Consider the following 21,898-nt stretch of genomic DNA (forward strand, 5'->3'; position numbering starts at 1 on the left):
GCTGTTGGACAATATACTTTTTTTTTTTTTCCCTCTTTTCATAGCATCAACCTGATCCTGCAATTGGAGTCCATCTTATGGATAGGTATACATTTTATGTTTTGGAATTTTTGGAAGAAATTAATCCAGCTAGTGAAACTAGTATGTATGACCTTGTAAGTATTCCTTTGATTTGATTATAACACATAGGTATATTAATGTGATAAATGAAGTTGATTATTCTTTGGAACCCTCTGGATTAGCGTTTCTAATGTTGAATTATGGCCTGTTAAATTGTTTTGAATCTTCCTTCCTATTAGTATCTTTCTCTTTACCACAAAAGATCCAAAGCTTCAGCCTAGTTAACTTGCTATTCCTGAGGTATTTCCCTGTTTTCATTGGTTTACTCATTCTCTTTTCCCTATCAGAAATGTAATTTTTTAAAGATTAATCTTTTGAAATTCTACCTATTCTTCTGGGGTCAAATCAGATGTATCTCCTCTAAGATGTCTATTCAAATGCTTCCTTTTGGAATTTTTTTTACCTTTTCAGAATTTCCATAGAATCTTATTTATTTTGTGACAATTATTATGGTTTTTCCTTTTAAATTTTTTTATTTTATTATTTTTTAATTTAATTTTATTTTGTTTATTTTTTTATGTGGTGCTGAGGATCGAACCCAATGCCTCACACATGCTAGGCTAGTATTCTACCACTGAGCCTCAGCCCCATCCCCAGCCCTACAGTTTATCTTTTTTTTAATATAAATTTTTAAAATTTATATATGAGAGCAGAATGTATTACAATTCTTATTACATATATAGAGCACATTTTTTCATATCTCTGGTTGTATACATAGCATATTCACACCAATTCGTGTCTTCATACATGTACTTTGGATAATAATGATCATCACATTCCACCGTCATTAATTACCCCATGCCCCCTCCCTTTCTCTCAAACCCCTCTACAGTTTATCTTTTATTGACCAGTGTGAAAGCCTTTCTATTTAATGGGAAACTCCTAAATGAAAGGAACCTTTGTTATCTATTTTTATGTGCCCTACAACTTCTGCTATAATCTTTTGACATCATTTGTTGAATTTCACTCAAAAAATCTTTCTGACTTTTCTGTGCTGATTATGTATTTTTAATTAAATGAACTTTAAGTTGCTTTTGAAAAGCAGGAATAATAAAAGCTTGAAACAACAATTCTAGGCTGAATAAATTACTGTGTGTAAATGACTTTCTCTTCTTATTTCTTTTAACTTATACCTTCCTCATTTATTCACAAACATTTGAGTGCTTACTAAGTGCCAATCACTGGCTATTCCCCAATGAATAAGCATACACTGCTTTTGTGAAGTTCAGGAACTGAGACTGAGTAGACAGGCTCCCTCTTACCCACATCAGCCTAAGCACCTTTGCATTGATCTTTTTAATTATATAGAAACACCTTCTTTGGTAAATTTTCTTTTACAAAGGGGGTTCTGCTGTAAAATTCTGAAAACGACTGCTATAGCCTGTCAAATTTGATAGAAGTACTTACTTCAGTTTCAAGATTATATATTTTGATGCCTGTTAAGTCTTGATTTGAATTTTAAAACAAAACTTATGACAATGATGCTTTAATTTCAAGAAATAATAATCACCTAAATCCCAGTTACTTTAAAAGTTTAGTGTTGCTTTTGGATTCAACATTGTATAAAAGTAATTCTTGACGTATTCTCAAAAGTGTAAAATATACGTACTTTATATTTTAAAAGTCTAATGCATTTAAAAAGTACTTCTTCCATTGAAATTATGTGGGAAAGAGTGAGGAAACTATTTTTTTTAATTGTTCACAATTGTGATTTATTTTTAAATAAACATTCCTTGCTAATATCTGATCTTTCCCTTTCACCTCTGTTTAAAAAAAAAATCTATATTTTGGTACTGGGGATTGAACCTAGGACCTAAGCACTCCATTACTGAGGTTCAACCTCTACTCCCTCCTTTTTTTTTTTTTTGTTTTAATATGGTCTTGCTGTGTCTCCCAGGCTGGCTTGAAACTCTTCATCCTCCTGCATTAGCCTCCTGACTAATGTAGGTGTGCACAAATATGCCCAGTTCCATTTTAAAATTTAAGGATAACTGTTTTAATCTTCATTCAATCAGAATGGCCCATATTGTTGCAGTATACTAGTACAGTGATTTGACATATCTCTATATCATTTTTGTAATAATAGTTATTTTTTATTGGATTATGTGTATGCAGTAAAATTCACTGAGAATCAGCTGTATTCTGAGTATCATATATATTGGGTGTTTCAGTAACCACAAAATTAGAGGGCTTGGTGTGTAGCCCCTAAATTCATAGAAAGCAGTTAGCATATTTATAAATTGTTACCTGTTATATGAAGTCTCTGAACCCTCTAGGTAATATTCCTTTGTGAATATATAACTCTTGCATATGCTTTTATTATACTTTTATCGTTACACTATCATTGTTTAGATTTGTGATGTACCCTTCTGCACAAGAAAGTGTTTTCTTTTTTGTTAATTTTTCAACTTTTTAAGTTATTATTATTTTTTTGGTACCAGGGATTGAACTCAGGGGCACTAGATCACTGAGCCACATCCCCAGCCCTATTTTTTGTATTTTATTTGAGACAGGGTCTCAGTGAGTTGCTTAGCACTTCGCTGAATTGCTGAGGCTGGCTTTGAACTCGTGATCCTCCTGCTTCCGCCTCCCGAGGTGTGGGATCACAGGGGTGCGCCACCATGACCAGCTTTAAATTAATTTTCAATTGGCACAATATATGCAATAGTGGGATACTTTAAGATATAATTATACATGCACATAACATAATTTGGTCAGTTTCATTCCCCAATACCTCCACTTTGGGTCTAACCTTCTTAAATAAAAGATGTAAGGACTATGCTTTATGCATCTTAATAACCACTTAACTTGATTATAGTACCTGGTCTATTTGTAGATGCTCATTGAATATTTATTGAATGAATGAATAAACATGACAGCAATGCATATGTATATAGTTCTTTTAAATATACATTTTTCATAGAGGAGGTAAATTTTTAAGTTTGAAGGGAAAGAAATATAGCAGACTTTAGGGAAATGGAATACTTGCAGATGGACAAAAGTTGCAATAACAGGTGATTCTTCAGTAGTAAACATATAGCCTGTCTGGAGTATGGAGATTCTGTTAGTAAGGGGGATTATTGAAAATTAAACTTAGTAATGTAGGATTTGTGGTCTCTATTGTAGAGGTTAAGGAAATCAGATTGATATGATAAACATTCTTGAAGGGAAGAATGACTTCATAATAAGTGGAAGTATATTTATTTTAGTAACAAAGAATAAGGTAATACTACTCAGTGTTTCTCAAGCTCATTTGACTATTTTTTCTGTTTTCTTCTGCTGGGGTACCTAATAAAGCCTATCAAATTGCTTTCACAGGAATACTCTCAAAGGCATTCAGTATACCTGGGGCTTTAGTCTTATCTCTGTTTATCTTATCTTTTAATTTGTTTATTTAACCTTTCATGTGTTGTGTCCTTCCTGTTGGACATTTCACCTTTTTGAGCTTCTTTCTTTTCCCCTTCCTTTGCTTTTAATTTATGTCTTATTTCCTTCTTTGTATTTATTTTGTATTTTCCTTTTCTGAACAGGGAAGGCAAAGATTACTGATAATGTGATGTTAGTTAAATTGCTTAATCTCATTGAGCCTTAGTTTAAAGTGGAGATGTATACTCAGAGCTATTAGTAGGCTTAAATGAGAGTCTTTTCAAATTGCTTATCACGTTTCTTGGAACACCTTGTGTTTCATAAACTTGATGCTCAGTTCTTCCCCACCTCTTTCCCTTCCTATTGGTAATTACCTATGAAGCTGGTCTTGTCTTCACAGGTGGGAGGTGCTGTGGGCCTGAGTACTTATTGGTAGGCTTGTGATTGTTTCTTTCCTATACCCTGTGCTTCAGCCAAACTAGATTGTTTTATGTATCTCTGCACTGATCCTATATTTTCCTTTCTATAAAGACTACTTTTTTAAACATAGCTTAATTCTCACAATATCTTTTTTTCTCTTCCTCAAACTATAAGAAATTCATCTTTTTCTGAGGTAAAACCTGTCATTTTCCCTACCCTGATATGTTTTATTTATCTCTAACCTAAGACATAAAGACTTTACAGGAAATTTTATCATTCTTTGAATTCTCTGTGGAAGGTAACAGTGGGAACTATATGAAACAGATACTTTTTATGCTTTGCAGAATGGAATAATTTATGTTTGTTCTTGATAATTCACTGATGTTGAATATCAGATATAAGATTAACACAGAAATTTTTGTGGCATCTGTATAAGTGGTGAACCATTTATAATGGTTTTCACATTATATTCTTTGGAACAATAGAGTGTCTGTAGAGGTGTTTTGGGTTTATTTTCATCATTGATAAACAAAATAAATTGATTTATAAAATGGTACAAAATTGCACAGCAAGAGCAAGGGGTTAGGTATTGGGAAGGTTACATGTCACCTACTTGAAACCCAGACTTTCTCCACTTAAATTTTTTTTTTTTAATGTACTTGGCTATCATGTTACATTTTATTTGAACTTTGAGCCTAGGGTCATGATTTCAAAATGTCTGAAAACCATTCAGGTAGAGAGAGTACCCTTCTGAAGTGGACTTAGATATACACAAACAAAAAATTCTGTTTTCATAATGCTGACGGTGAAATCTCGATGGATTTAGGAGTTCAAAATATATTTTGTAGCATATGATTCAAGAAAATGAATTTTTTTTTCTCTCCAAGGACAGCTTCTCTTTTTTTCATTGTTCTGATGTCTATATATCTGTATAGTTGTTATTTTAGAATATCAAATATTATAATAGGAATGAGACATATATTTTTCCCCCTGAAACTGGAGATTGTACTATGGGTACACTGAGCTACATTCCCATCCCTTTTTATTTTGAGACAAGGTCTTGAATTTGAACTGGCCTTAAACTTGCCATCCTCCAACTTCACCCTCTTAAACTGATGGGATTATAGATAGGAGGTGCCCAATGAGACTTTAATCTTTAGAACCAGTAGCCTCTTTATATTTGGGGATCTTTTTTTTTGTACCAGGGATTGAACCCAGGGGCCTTAACCACTGAATCACCTCCTCAGCCCTTTTTATTTTATATTTTGAGATGGGGTCTCACTAAGTTGCTTAGGGTCTTGGTAAGTTGTTGAGGCTGGCTTTGAACTTGTGATCCTCCTGCCTCAGCCTCCTGAGCCAATAGGATTATAAGCATATGCCACCATGCCTGGCTTGGAGAGTTTTAAAGATACATTACAGTTTTCTATATTGTGTCACTGGATTTAATAAAAGTTGTATGTATATGTGTGCATGCGTGTATTTATTAGTATTTTATTTTTCCAGTTTCAGGTATGTCCCAAAAGTCTCTGTGTTTCTACTCCTGGACATCGTACTGATCTTTTTCAGAGGGATCCTAAAAATGTCCTGATAACTGATTTTTTTGGGAGTGTACGGAAAGTGGAAATTACAACAGAAACTATTAGTTTGCAACACGATTCAGAAATCATGGAAAGCAGGTATTCATCTTAAATTGTTATTTGAATAGTCTAGTCTCATAATTTGTAAATTTTTATGAAACACATCAAGAGATGAAAGTTAGTGTTTGTCTGTAGTTTCACATTTCTACCCAATATTCATTTTATATAGGCCACATGCTTTACAGATTTATGGACAAAAACTTAATAATAAATATTAGTGGAAAGTTAAGATTATGATTAAGATTATGTTGGCATTTTAAAATGCAGTGTTGGTAGTAGTGCAGTGTGAGACTTGCTAAGACCTAAAACTTTGCCCCTAACTGGCTATTATAGAGCTATACTTTTCACTTTATTGGAACTCTTGGTAATTCATTAGGGAGAGGCATAAGAGAGATATAAGCCAGGTACTTCCTTTTTGAGGAGTGGATTGTTGTGCATGTATATTTGTGTGAGACAGGTTGAAAGAAATTGGTTAACTTTGGGTAAATTAATTTTAGAAATATTTATAATGTTCTTTTTTTCCTGAAAGGAAAAAATATCTCATTAAAATTAAATAATGGCTTGATTAATAGCCACTTTCTTGAAATATGTAACAATATATTTTGTTAACTGTATAACTTAATTTGTTATTGTCTAATGCTATTGTCTCATGATATCATACTCTAGGGAACTTCCCTGGCTTGTTAAATGGCAACATATAAAATTCTCACAGTTTTGAACATTTCAGAGATTTCTTGTTGAACTTAGAATGTGGTAGGAATAAATCCAGAAACTAGCACAAAATACTTATTTATTTTTGAATATTTAGAATTGATATTGCTACCTGTTCTGGGTATTCAAAGTCTTATATTTTTTCTTTTCCAATTTCCTATTGCTATTGGCTTAAAAAAGGTGTTAAGGCAATAGATTAAAATCCTACAGCAATATTTATTACCTTTATTTTTTGTTTAAATAACAGCTTTCAAATTGCCTCTGTAAAAATGGCTAAATGGTACTTTAACAAATGAGTAGTATGTCTTTTACTAAATTCATTCTATAATTCTCCTCGAACTTGATTCTATAAATATAATATTTGTCCTTGCCCTTCTCTGAACCATCCGAACATTAAATTAATCTCCTTTATAGGCAAGGACCATCTTTTTACTGCTTTACTTATTTTCTGTTCTCTCAACATACAATATTAAATATATAGTGATTAGACAATAAAAAATTGTTTCACTGGAATTCTGTTATATGTTCTGGAAGAATGGAAATTTGCCTCTTCAGTTTTCTCTGTGTATTAATTTGAAAACAAAAATTGTTAGTGCCGAAGAGATCTTAATTTATTCTTGTGGAAAATATTTTAAGCTTTAAAGCCAGACAGCAAGCATTATTGAATTAGAGCACCCTCTAGTGTTTGTAGATGAATTTTATTTAGGTTGTTTACCAGGTAGTTTCATAACTCCTAAGCTGGATCTGGTGGCATGGGCCTGTAATCTTAGCCATTCCCAAGCTCAGGCAGGAGGAGTGTTGTGGTCTAGGCATTAGGGGTAATAGGACAATATAAGAGACCCCATTTTTTAAAACAACTAATGTATGAGAATTTAGTTCTCATTGTGCTCCCAGGAATTTTTTACATGAATGTTACAAATATTATCTCATTGTATAAAGGTTCTATTCACATGTATTTATGAATGACAATTGGAAGTTCTTTTAATAATCTTTTTTTCCTACCCTTTTTATTGGTGCATTACAGTTGTACATAATGGTGGAATTTGTTGTTACATATTAGTATGTATACACACTATAACAATATAATTTCATCAGTTTGGCTCCCCAGCTCTTTGCCCTTCCCTTTCTACCTTTCACCTCCTGGTTGCTTTCTTCTGTTCTACTGATCTCCCTTTCATTTTCATGAGATCCCTTCCTCTCACCTTTCTTTTCCTTTTTTCTCTAGCTTCCACATATGAGAGAAAACACATGATCCATGACATTTTGGAGTTTGGCTTATTTTGCTTAACATAATGTTCTTCATTTCCATTCATTTTCCTGAATGACATAATTTCACATTTCTTCGAAATGAATTTTAGGATTGTTTTTTTCTAGTTCTGGGAGGAATGTCATTTTACAATGGATTACAAACAGTGTAATCCATTGTTTGACACTGGCCTTTTTTTTTTTTTATAAATGTTACAATAGCGATTTTTTTTTAAAGAGAGAGAGAGGGAATTTTAATATTTATTTTTAACATAATTAAAATTAATATGATTAATTTTAATATATTTTAATATTTATTTTTTAATATAACACAACATCTTTGTATGTGGTGCTGAGGATCGAACCTGGGCTGCACGCATACCAGGCGAGCGCGCTACCGCTTGAGCCACATCCCCAGCTCAACACTGGCCTTTTAAAAGATATTTTGTATATCTTGTTTTGATAGTATGGCCATTTTAACAATATTAATTCTGCCTATCTGTGAACATGGAGGTCTTTCCATCTTGTGTGTTTTAAATTTCTTTCTTCAAAGTTTTATAGTTTTCATTGTAGAGTTCTTTTACCTTCTAGTTTAAACTTATTCCTATTGTGAATGGAATTGCTTTTCTGATTTCATTCTCAGCAGAATTCATTGCTGGTTTATAGGAAAGGTATTGATTTTTGTATGTTGATTTTGTAACCTGTTACTTTGCCAAATCTATTAGTTCTAGCAATCTTTTGGTGGAGTTTTTGGATCTTCTAGGTAAAGGATCATAACATGTGCAAATAGTGATAATTTGACTTTTTTCTATTTTTATCCCTTTTATTTCCTTCTCTTGCCTAATTGCTCTTGCTAGAATTCCTAGTATTATATTAAATAGGAGTAGTGAGGTAGGATATCCTTTTCTTTTTCCAGATTATAAAGAAAATGCTTTCAGTTTTTTCCCATTTATTATGCTTTGGGTTTTTCACATATAGCCTTTATGGTGCTGGGGTAGCTTCCTTCTATCCCTAGATTCTTCAGTGTTTCTGTCTTGAATAGCTGTTGAATTTTGTTAAAGGCTTCCTTTACATGAAAGCTTATTTAGAGAACAGCATATTCACCAAAAATCAGATATTAACTATTTTGTTAAGGAAGTTATAGCCTAGAATGTTTATCTATTTTGTTCAAACTTTAGTTTGAAAATATCAATACAATATTATTAAAATTGGTAGTTATGCCTTAAAAATATTACTTCTACATATATTTTAAGGAAACAGTGTAATCCATTGGTTGACATTGGCTTTTTAAAAAATATTTTGTGTAATAGTCTAGTATATACTACTAGACTAGTAGTATATATACTAATCAGATATGATAGAAGATATTAATACATAAAATTGACTGATGTAGTTTTATGGAATAAGAATTGTTTTAGTATTACTGTTTTCTGAAACTTAGGTATATTGAGTAAAATAAAGTTTTAATGGTATAATGAACTTGGGATTGTGAATATATCTGACAAACTTTGAATTTCATTTCCTTTGGATATATAACCCCAAAGTGGTATTACTGTATTATTTGGTAGTTTTCTTTTTAATTTTTTTTAGTTGTAGATGGACACAATAGCTTTATTTAATTTATTTATTTTAATGTGGTGCTGAGGATCAAACCCAGTGCCTCGCATATGCAAAGCAAGCACTCTGCCACTGAGCCACAACCCCAAGCCTTGTTTTTAATTTTTTGAGAATCTTCATACTATTTTCTGTAATAGTTATACTAATTTACATACCCACCAACAGTGCATAAGAATTTCCTTTTATCTATATCTTTGCATTTTTGATAGTAATCATTTTAACAGGTGTGAAGTGTCATTTCATTGTGTCTTTAATTTGTACTTCCCTGATGATTATGATGTTGAGCATTTTTTCATATGCCTGTTGGCCATTTATATGTTTTTGAAAAATGTCTGTTTAGATTCTTTACTCATTTTTTGATTGGATGATTTTTAACTATTGAGTTATTTTAGTTATATATTTTGGACATTAACCTTTTATCAGATATATAGTTTACAAGTATTTTCTTTCATTCTGTAGGTAGTCTCATTGCAGTATTGATTTCCTTCCCTCCTTCCTTCCCTCTTTCCCTCCTTCCTTCCCTCTTTCCTTCCCTCTTTCCCTCCTTCCTTCCCTCTTTCCCTCCTTCCTTCCCTCTTTCCCTCCTTCCTTCCCTCTTTCCCTCCTTCCTTCCTTCCCTCCTTCCCTACCTCCCTCCCTCCTTCATTCCTTCCTTCATATTGAGGATCAAACCCAGTGCCTCACACATGCTAAGCGAGCACTCTACCACTGAGTTACAACCCCAGTCCCTCTATTGATTGTCTTCTTTGCTGTGTAGAAGCTATGTAATTTGATGCAGTTCCATTTACCTGTTTTTGCTTTCTGTTGCCAGTGCTTTTGTGATCATATTCAAGAAATCATTGCCAAAAAACCAGTGTCAAAAATGTTTTTGTTGTTGTTGTTGTCGTTTTGTTTTAATTCTTCTAGTAGTTTTGCAGTTCTAAGTCTTTAAGTCTTTAACCTATTTTAAGTTGACTTTGGTATTTGGAATGAGCTAAGGTTTCAGTTTCATTTTTCTGCATATGGATATCTAATTTTCCCACCACTACTTATTGAAGGCACTGTCTTTTCCTCTGTGTTCTTGGTACCTTTGTTGAAGATTAGTTGATTTTATAAGAGTATGGATTTATTTCTGAGATTTCTCTTGTGTTCCATTGGTTTGTGTATCTGTTTTTCCACCAGTACCATGTTACTTTGTAATTTATTTTAAAAAACAGCCATTGTAATGTTCACAGCTATGTTCTTTTAGCTCAAGATTGCCTTGGTTACTATTGATTATTATTGCCTTGGTTGTTTGGGTGGTCTTTGTGGTTTCATACAAATTTTAGTATTGATTTTTCTATTTCTGTGAAAAACGTTATTGGAATTTTGATACAGATTGTATTGAATATTTAGATTGCTTTAGATAGTGTTGACATTTTAACATCTTTCTCAAATTCATGAATATGGGATGTTTTCATTTATATATATATATCTTCAATTTCTTTCATCTTTGTTTACAGTTTTCAGTGTGCAGATCTTTCACTTTCTTGGTGAAATTTATTCCCAAGTATTTTATTTATGTTTGATACTTTTGTAGATGAGATCAATTTCTTGACTTCCTTTTCGGATGTTCATTGATAGTGTTATGGAGATTTACATCTCTTCTGTTCATGATAAAGCCCAAAGAATAAATTGCTCATTGCCCATTCTAAATTTTACAAAAGACTTTGTGATCAACTCAGCTTGGTCAAGTGCCCACCTCTGGTCCAACTGGGAAGTAGTAAGGATCATATAACACAAAAAATATGACTGCTTGGGACCTACTCCATGTGAGTAAAGTGAACTCCCAGAAGTTAACTTGGAATTCAGCAGATACCCTGAAGGATATTTAAATCAATCTCATTTAATCCACATGATAACTTTATGCAGCAGGTGCAGTTTCTCCATTTTATAGGTGAATAAACTGAGACTGAAAAAGGTCAAGAAATCTGCCTAAAGTCACATATCTAACAAACAGTAATACCAATATACAAATCCAGAAATGTCCCACACTCCTAAAAATCAAATATTTAATTTTATTCTTTCATAATTTACTCTGAACTACTTGACTTGCTTTCTTATTAATTTATTTCTAGCCGGATGTGGTGGCACATGCCTGTAATCCCAGTAGCTAGGGAGGTTGAGGCAGGAGGATCACAATTTCAAAGCCAGCCTCAGCAACTTAGTGAGACCCTAAGTAACTCATTGAGAACCTATCTCTTAATAAAATATGAAAAGGCTCAGTGGTTAAGACCCATATGTTTGATTCCTGGTACCCTCCACCAAATCATTTCTTCTATTATACAAACCAAAAAAGATACAAACTGTAAATTGTATAAAAGGATACAATATATAAAGGATATGAATAAAAGTGGTTCTCATAGTGCAGATACTCATGTAATGACCAGATAAAGAAACAGAAAATTGATTATACACTAGAAACTCCATATCCCTTTTGCCTTTTCCTCTACCCAGTCAACTCCTAACTCAGAGGTAACCACTCTCTCATCTCTTACGGAATTAATTTTCTTGTTCTTCATTTTAGTTTTATCCCCTAAGCATGTGTTCCTAAACACTATGTTTTGCTTCTTTTGCTAATATTACCTTTGTGTAGTTCATTTATATTATTGTACATAGCTGAAGTTTGTTCATTTTTTCAGCTTTTAAAAAATGAAGTATAATTTACTTTAAGTAAAATGACCTTCTTGAGTTTACATTTCTAAGTTTTAGCAAATGCATATAGTTGGATAATGCTATATCTGTTCTTCACCACAAGAACTCTTTTTTATGCCCCTTTCTATCCACTCTTTCCCTATGTTCTTTTAAGCCCTTGATCCGTTTTCTGTCCCTAGTTTTTCCTTTATCAAATAGATGAAATCATACATTCTATAACTCTCCCCCTCCTCCCCCCTGCTTCTGGTACTGGGATTGAACCTGAGGGTGTTACCACCAAGCTACATACCCAGTCTTTTTAAAATTTAATTTTTTAGTTTGAGACAGGGTCTCCCTAAATTGACCAAACTGGGTTCAGACTTGTGATCCTCTTGCCTCAGCCTCCTGGATAGCTGTCACCACTGGAACTGACAGCTTACTTTTAAAAAATTTTAACTGTAAGTTCTATGATTCCCCTGATTGCCATAATAATTATTTCATGTCATCAAGTTAAACCTTAATGTTCTAAATAAGTTCAAGTAAGTAACTTAATGTTTATCATCTGACATTATAGGAGATATTACAAGCATTAATAATAAACAACAAAGCCATTGGAATCAACTTGTGAATTCAGATCCTCTACCATTTCCTAGCCATTTAACCTTGGGCAATGTACTTGAACTCTTCTCAGCTGTAAGATGAGAATAATAATCATATAGTTTTTAAGAGAATTAATTTTAATTTTGCTTATAAAGCACTTAATTCTTTGCTTCAAATAGGGTTAAGTACTCAGTGTTTGACATCAAGAAAGCTTATCACATGTACTGATAGACATTAATTATTGCTAGAATTCTACTTATACTACATTTTAGTTATTTGCTTAAATTATCTATTATGCTTTTATTACTACAAACTAGTTATTTCATATCTGGAGGATTTTCATTTGTAGAAATCTATGAATTGGGAAATTGTGTTTTTACCAGAAGGTGGCAGTAATATCATATATTTATAGATATGGGAAAAGAATGATAAGAATTTTTCTGTGTATGTAAGTTGATCTGCTATAAGAAACCTAACCATATGTGATTTTAACCACAAAAGGTAAATTTATAGGATGCTTTTTAATTATCACTTTTTTGGTATTTTTTGATATTAGTTTGGATATTATTAAATACTTGACCAAGAAATTCAAGAGTCAAAAAAAATTGTGTGAGGATTACTTGTATTTGTAATTCATTAGTAATAAGGGTAAAGTAATTTTTATTTCTGTGGGGAAGAGTAGATTGAATTTTTAGAAGATTTTATATATAACACTAGGATTAGGTAAAGCAAGGAACAGAAGACATTTATATTAATAATATAAATCTATAGTCCCAGTTTTAGAAGTTGTCATTTTTACAGAAATCATGGCATATTGTTTTACCTGGTTTCCAAGTATTCTTCAGTTACACGTTGCCCATCCTAGCGCTCCATGAAACCTTTGACGCAACACTGTATAGTAGGAATAGCATGATAGTGAATAAGACTTCATTATATTTTGGTATAGTTACTTGCTTTGTTTTTTTCAGCTGCCTTATTTAGTTTTCCTGAAATTCAGATAGTTTATCTTTAAAAGGGTGTTTTCTTTGTACTTCTAGAGTAATTTTGAGGATTGGGGATAATGTGTATAAAATGAGCATACTTAGCATTTAAAACTCATTGCAGTCATGTTGATGTCTTGTATAGTGAAAGAGACACAGTGGATTTTTCTGTTCTTTATTTGGTATACTATAGTGCTATTTATATAGCTTGATTTCCATTTTTATCAGCCGTGCCATTTGTTATGGTTTGGATGTGAGGTGTTCCCCGAAAGCTCACATGTGAGACAATGCAAGAAGATTCAGAGGAGAAAAGATTGGGTTATAAGAATCTTAACCCGATCCGTGACTTAATCCCCTGATAGGATTAACTGAGTGGTAACTGAAGTGGTAGGGTATGGTGGAGGAGGTGGGAATTAGGGCATGGCTTTGGTGTATGTATTTGTATCTGGCAAATGGAGACCCCTCTTTCTCTGCTCTCTGATCACCATGTGAGCTGCTTCCCTCTGCCACACTCTTCCTCCATGATGTTCAGCCTCACTTCAAGCCCTGAGGAATGGAGCTGGTTGCCTGTGGACTGAAACCTCTGAAACCATGAGCCTCCAAATAAAATTTTCCTCCTCTACAATTATACTAGTCAGATCTTTTAGTCACAGCGGCGAAAAAGCTGACTAAAACACCATATATGGCCCATTTGGACAGGAATCATCATTAGCCTGGTCTTTTCATATTTATCTCCATAGTTGATATCATAATATTCACATTCAACTACTATAGGTTTTATTTTGGGACAGAAATTAACCTGGTAAGAGATGGGGCCCTGAGGTTTTTGCTGGTAATAATGTCCTTTATGATTGATGGAAATTTTGGATCACTGTTGTTAAATTTATTGGAAAACAATCATTGTCATTGCCAATTGGTAAATTGAAATTTCACAATAAACTTTAAAGAAGAAAGCCAAAATGGAACCAAAACCTGAAAGTAAAGTCATTTAATGAGTTTTCATTAAATTGATATAGTATTATTTAAAATATATTTTTGATAATGTAATAGATATATTCCTATGAGGTAATTAAAAATTTTTTTTCACAGTTAATTTTGTCATGAAAAAGAAATTGCAGAAGACTGAATAAAATTCATGTTTGATTTGGCCATGTTCTGTTACTGTGAATAATTATTAAATATTTATATAAGAAGAGAAACATGTTTCTTCATGGAACAAAGACTTATGAACAAATTTGATTTGAGCTAAAGATGACATTAATTTACCAGTACTGTCTAGCTCCATTATTCCCCATCTTTGTTTTTAAATTCATGTCTGTGAATTTTTTTCCCCATAGCTTTATTGAGGTAAAATTGAAATAAAATAAAATGCATATATTGGAAGTATGAAATTTGATCAATTTGACATGTATGTAACCAATACAATCAATATAAAAAGCATTTCTATTACTATTTTTTAAATTTGAAATTATTCAAACTGTGTTTCCTGCATGATTTACTATATTAGAAATCAGTCACCTTAAGATACATAGAAACCCATCCCCACGTCAACTATTTCAAGATTAAATAGCATATTTATAAATATCTAAGAGGTCAAGGAAAAAGCACAAGGAAGTTAAAGGAAAAGTTATTTGAACTAAGTGATAATAAAAGCTTAAGATATCAGGATCTCAAGGATGAAACAGTACCCAAATTAACATATATAACTTAAAGTAATTCTATCAGAAAGAAGCTAGAATACAATCAAATTATTTTCAAATAATGTAGTAGGAAGGAAAAAGTAAGAGTAGGAGTAAAAATATATGAAATAGAGAAGAAATAATATAGCTAAAATTTGATAAAAATCAAGTCTAATCAAGAAGAAACAATTAATATTTGAAAGAAATAATTTCTGTGTTTCTTCAAATTAATATTTGAAGAAACACAGAAATTAATATCAATGGAAAGGGTGCTATCAAAATAACCCTACAGATGCTAAAAATATATGAAAGTAATATATTAATATTACAATTGTATGCCAACATATGTGATAGCTTGCATAACATGATCTGTATTAGAGAAGGATCTGTATGCTGCTGAGAAGCATATTCAGTCATTGATGGATGGAATATTCTATGAAATATTATATATTCACATAATATATGTATGTGTTAAGTCTAAAGTATCAATTGTATTTTTTACTTCTATAGTTTCTTTATTCAGTTTTTGTTTGTAGGAATCATTCAGTGGTAACAGAGGCTTATTAAAGTTACCCAGCATTATTGTGTTGTGGTCTATTTGATTCTTGAAATAGAGAAGTGTTTATTTGAGATACATAGATGCTCCATTGTTTGGAGTATATTTTTGATTACTTTGTCTTGTTTATGTGTAATTCTCTTAAGCAGTATAAAATGGCCTTCTTTGTCCCTTCTGATTAACTTTGGCTTAAAATTTACTTTATCTGATATGAGGATAAAAATTCCTGCTTTATGTGATCCATGTGAATGATATGTTTTTTCCCATCCTTTCACCTTCAGTCTTGTCTATGAGGTGAGTCTCTTGGAGACAGTATGTTGTTGGGTTTTGTTTTTTAATCCAACCTGCCAGTCTCTGTCTTTTGATTGATGAGTTTAGGCCATAATGTTCAAGGTTATTACTGAGATATGATTTGTGTTCCTGGTTCTTTGGGTTCCTCCCTTTGCTGGTTTTCACTTTTTTTTTTTTTCATTACCTTCTCTTGGAATATTTTGCTGAGAATATTTTGTGGTGTAGGCTTTCTCATTGCAAATTCTTTTAACTTTTATTTATCATTGAAGGTTTTTATTTCACCTTCAAATCTGAAGCTTAATTTTGCTGGATATAGGATTCTTGGTTGGCATCCATTTTCTTTCAGAGCTTGGTATATGTTATTCCAGGACCTCCTATCTTTGAGGGTCTGGGTTGAGAAGTCAACTGAGATTTGAATAAGTTTCCCCCTATATGTAATCTGATATTTTTCTCTCATAGCCTCTAAAATTCTATCCTTATTCTGTATGTTAGGCATTTTCATTACAATGTGCCTTGGTATGGGCCTATTACAATTTTGTACAATTTGGGTCCTGTAAACCTCTTGTGTTTGATTTTCTATTTCATTCTTTAGATTTGAGAAATTTTCTGATATTATTTCATTGAAAAGATTGAACACTCTTTGGTTTGTATCTCTGCATCTTCATCTATACCAGTATATCTTAAATTTAGTCTTTTTATGTTACCCCATAGTTCTTGGAAGTTCTGTTCACCGTCTCTTAATATCTTCTCTCCGTGGTCAACTCTGTTTTCAAGATTATATATTTTGACTTTATTGTCTAAGGTTCTGTCTTCCAAGTGATCTAGTTTGTTGGTGATGCTTTCTATTGAATTTTTAATTTGGTTTATTGTTTCCTTCATTTCGAGGATTTCTGCTTGTTTTTTTTTTCCAGAATCTCTGCCTCTTTATTGAAGTGATCTTTCACTTCCTATATTTTCTCTTTGATTTCATTTTTTATACTGTCCTTTACTTTGCAGATCAGTTTAACTATGTACTCCTGACATTTCTTCCACTGTGGTGTCAGTGGATTCTGTTATTGGGAGTATTTTGGTTTGTTATCGGGAGTATTTTGGTTTGATTTTTCATGTTTTTTGTGTGTCTACCCATCTGACAGTATGGATCTGAAGCAGTAGAGTTTCTGCCCTATGGACTTACAGTGTCCCTGAAGGTTTCTAGTACTTCACTCTTTAGAGAGTGACAAATAATAATAACCACCAATGAAAACAATACTCTGCATTAAACCAAATAGTTTCTACTATGTCATCTACAGTATTAATTACCACAATAAACAGAAATGATATGATCATTTATTGCCTACAATAAAAATAGCAAGTTTGCAAAAGGGTTTATAATTTTAAATGGTGGACAGGAGAGAAAAGATGTGATATAGGATGTGATGGTTATGAGGGAGAGGAGGGAAGTAGTAAAAAAATTAAAGGAAGAATGAAAGAAAAATAGAGATTGGCTGTTAGCAGAAGAAAAGAGAATTAAGGGAAACAGATAGAAGAAAAAATATATAACATAAAAATAAAAAGATATCAAACTAAAATATACGAATCAAACATCCTAAGTCACAAAAAATTAATCCATGAAAAATAACTGGCTTCAAAAATGCTAGAAATGAGAACAAAACCAAATGAGTATGTATAAATGTCTATGTACCATCAAGGTCACAATTAAGCAGAAAAAAAGAATTAAAAAAAAATCTTGATGAAAAGTTAAAGAATTCTTTCTGTTGGAGTTTAAAAGATTCTGTTTTCCCTTCTCAGTAGTTTTAGATTTGGGACGTGATGCTCCACCTTCTGAATTGCTGAAGTGTGAGAGGTATCCTGGAGGTAGAATTCCTGGAAGCAAGGTTTAAGCTTAAGTGGGCTTCAGGCTCTTTGCTGAATGCTAATTGGTCTGGAGATTTTAAATCAGTGTTCCTTCAGTGCCCAGTACTTGCTAGTCCATGCTGGTAGACTGAGCCCCAGAAATCTCCCCAGGGTTCCACTTGTTTGGTGGGGAACCCAGTTCTTAGTCTCCTATGTCCCCTTTGGACCCTATGTTTCCTGGTCTTGGATTCAGTCTCCAAACAATCTTTCCTGTCCTCACCTTTCTGAGTTCCTGGCCAGATTGGTCTCTCCCAACTGGTCCTGTAAGCAGCTAGGTTGCGGTGGGAGGTGTAGAGCTGGGTAGGTTTCCATAACTAGTTATTACCTGTGTAAACGTATCTTCGTGTTTAATTTTTCTCCTGATTGCTTAAGCACATTCTATATCATGCAGTTTGTGTTTACTGGGTCTGTATTTTCTGGCCAAACTTGGGTTTGCCAGGAATCAGCCCCCTCAGCTTCTAGCCCCTATGTAGTAACTGCAAAATGGTTCCTTCCTTTGTCCTCTGCATGCCACCTGAGGAGATGGCTGCTTCTTTTCCCGCACATGGATATTGAGCAGCGCATGGATATTGATCCAGGTTTGTCAGGCAATGTACTTGATTTCTAAACGCTCTGTACCCAGACATACCTTGGGCCTCCCCAAAATGCAGGTTCCCTTATCCCTCCACTATGCTCAGGGAGGGACCTCTCTGGGTGGAGCTTCCGACCCAGCTGTGGCAGTGGGGATTTCTTCCTTATTTTATATGTCCAATCTCTTGAGTCCCCAATCTGCTTTGAGTGTTCAGTTTTAGATTTCAGTAAAGCCCCCTCACTTTTTTTTTGCTCACCCATATTGCGGAGAAGCTGCCTGTCTGCTTTCTTTGTTTCACTCCATGAAACAGCCAGGAACATGACCTCCTCTATTCCACCATCTTGAAAACTAACTGATGATATCTGTGAAATTTTTATCATACTGAGTAATATTCTATACTCTGTACTTTCTTTAATTTGATCAAATTGCAACATTATTCTGACAATCTCTTAAGGAAACCATAATATTCTTATGGAATGCCTTTTATAATGAATTTGATCAACTTCATTTTAACTTTAATATAAAAAGCCTTTCTCTGCTATTTATCTGATGGCATCAGTTTCTAATGTTAATTAATATTTTGCAGTATTGTTTCCCAAGAAATGAAAAACAAACAAAAATTAATGAAATACAGGGTTCATAGGATATGATCTCAGGATACCTAAATTTGTAACATGATTACTAAATGTGAATATTGGCGTACAATTATGTTTTGCCATCCTCATACTTACCTCCATAGTTAATTTCTTAAAGTCTCTTATTTAGGGGGCTGGGATGAAGCTCAGTGGTAGAGTACTTACATAGTATATACTAGGCCCTGAGTTTGATCCCCAGTACCACAAGACAAACAGAAAATCTATACAACTCTGTTTTAGGACTTAATGCTTATTTCTTGATGTTTTTATCTTTCTAATTATTCTCATATAAGTTTAGTTCATTATATCAGTAATGGACCTAGTTTGCTTCATCAGAACTATATTGCCAGTTAAAGATTTAGAAATAGTCAGTGAGCAGTTTAAACTGGGTTTTATTAAAACTATTTAATCTAATTTTTTAAAATATTTTTTTCTTTATACCAAAGATGCACATATTTAGAGCATCAAAATTGAGAGTCAGGAACAAAGTATTTTAGATTTCTATTATATGTTTTAAATATTGAATGTTTCATGACAATCTTTTACACTTTGGCCTTAAGGTACTGCAAAAGATGATAATAAGCTATATGGTGAGACATAAAATTGTAACTACTCTAATTGCTTTGCATAAACATGACATATACATTTAAAATCTTATATCTAAAAGGAAAGCTCTTAAGCTTTAAAAAAATAAGTGATATTCATCATGATTTCTGTTTAGTATGCTCAAATACTTCAATACTTATCTCCTAAATCATAGAAAGTGATTAAAATATGTATGGTTTAAGTGTTAAAGATAGTTTTTTTTTCTTTTTAATTTAAGGATAATAAAACCTTGAATATCCAGAAAGTAGGTAACTTTTGGTAATAACAGAAGTTACATCTACATCTGAAAAGTTGCCAGTGAGTTAACACTGAATGCCAGAAATCCCAGTTTTACCTTATATTAAAACACAACTTGACTTTAAGGCCTTTGGCATTCTGAGTTTGAAATTGCATTAGAAAGAAACAGTTCTCAATAAAAGAATACTCAGAATTCAGGATGAGATGTGATATTTCACTTTATCTACAATAAGAAATTAATGTAAATGAGATAGATGGTGTGAATTAATAATAAAAATTGATTTCGCTTTTGAGATTGTTGCTGACTGGGTTTTTTTTCTGAAAAACTTGTTATAAAATACCTAGATGCTTTACAAATTACACAAATATGCTTTTAAATACATAGCCACGCTGCCAAAAGAGTAGGTGTATAGAGATAAACAACACTGATTTGTGAATTTTTTTCCAGATTGAACTAGAGTTGGTGAGCCCCCTTTATTTAAGGGACTATGTTATGGTTAGAATATGAAGCATGAGACAATGCAAGAATATTCAAAGGTACAATGATTGGATTGAGAGAGGTGTAACCTAATTAGTGGATCTATTCACTGGATCTAGATTAATTGCGTAGTATAGAGTGACTGGAGGAAGTAGGTCACTGGGGGCATGCCTTGGGGTTTTATTTTGTTCCTGGTCAGCAGAAGTCTCTCTCTGCTTCGTGGTTGCCATGTTCTGAGCTGCTTTCCTCCATTATACCTTCCTCTATGATGTTCTTCCTCACTTCTGGCCCCCAGCTATGGAGCTGGCTGACCATGGACTGAACCTCTGAAACTGTGAGCCAAAATAAAATTTCCTCCTCTACATTTTCCTCCTCTACTTCCTTCATGTCAGATATTTTGGTCACAGCAGGAAAGCTGACTAAAAGAAGCTACAAGGACTTACCTTCTTACAATGTTTCTAGATGGTGGCTGTTGGTTTTTCCAAACATGCCTTGGCAGCAAAGCACAGATTATCTCTTTTTGCAAGGTCACTTTAGGTTTACTGTGAAAGGAGAGTATCATCAGTATGTGGGGTCTGTCTCCTGTTTAGGCTCCCATGTGTATTAGTATTATAATTTCCTTCTTGGTTCATTCTATGATGTGTCCAACTGTACCTTGATTCAAACATGCCTTTTTAGGGGACTTTGTGCCTCATCTTGATGTTGGTCTGTTTATTTATGAACAAAAATTAATTGTAAGAGCCTGCTGCTGAATAGTAGCTCTAAAAAGGGAGCTCTAAGGGAGTTTTGCTGAACAATAGGGAAATTTCTTGGAGAATACTTAAGGAGCTAAATCCCAAGAATTAAGTGAACTGGGAAGGTATGGGTACCTAAGGTAATAATTGCTGATAGAAACCTAGAGTTCTGAGTTAGTATAGTTATAATGACGGTCAGGACAAAAAACTATAGTGGATAGTTGGGTTTAAGGCCTTTGCATAAAACCATTAACTTCCAAGGTTAAACTCAAATCAAATTAGAGACTAGAACAAAACTCTTAACAACCTTTAGAGGAAGAAAATATGGAAATTTCTCTGATGGGCTTTAGCTACAGATGAGAAAAAGAAATGGTTTCTCTTAAAATATGTAACCAAAATCATATTCTTATATGGATTAGGGTTGTAATTTCCTTCTTGGCCCAAGAAATTCAATAGAAGTGATATTAGGTTGATAGCTAGCCAGAGCAAGCAGAGGCAAATTCAAATTTTGTTTGGAGGAATTGCCTTCAATCAAGATTCCTCAGAACCTCACAGATTAAGGTCAATCAAATATTGCTTATAATCTTACATTGCAAACAATTTTGGGAAGACAAGCCACCACAAGGGTATTAGTTTGTATTGCTGTACAATAAACTATTATAAACCTAGTCTAAAACAGCACTCAGTATTATCTCACAGTATCTGTACTTTAGAAGTCTGGGTGGTATGGATTACCAGGTCTTTTGTCCAGAGTTTTACCGGCAGAAATCAAATGTTAGCCAATGCTGTGATCTCAACTGAGGCTTGACATCCCTTCTCCATGTTTTTGTATTATTGTTAACATTCAGTGCCTTGCACGTAGATGGTTGA

At 33.1% G+C, this 21,898-nt stretch overlaps 1 protein-coding gene across 1 annotated transcript in view; it reads left to right on the forward strand.

Moving 5' to 3' along the window:
- Window positions 1-21,898, forward strand: part of PIGK (phosphatidylinositol glycan anchor biosynthesis class K) — a 141,922-nt gene that overhangs the window by 69,213 nt on the left and 50,811 nt on the right. Inside the window, exons 8-9 of the mRNA XM_081305669.1 lie at window positions 45-155; window positions 5,410-5,582. Coding sequence (XP_081161795.1) covers window positions 45-155; window positions 5,410-5,582 — 284 coding nt within the window. The remainder of the gene's footprint in view (window positions 1-44; window positions 156-5,409; window positions 5,583-21,898) is intronic.

Source organism: Spermophilus citellus (assembly GCF_964194105.1).
Source record: "Spermophilus citellus genome assembly, chromosome: 9".
NCBI classification, from domain to species: Eukaryota; Metazoa; Chordata; class Mammalia; order Rodentia; family Sciuridae; genus Spermophilus; species Spermophilus citellus.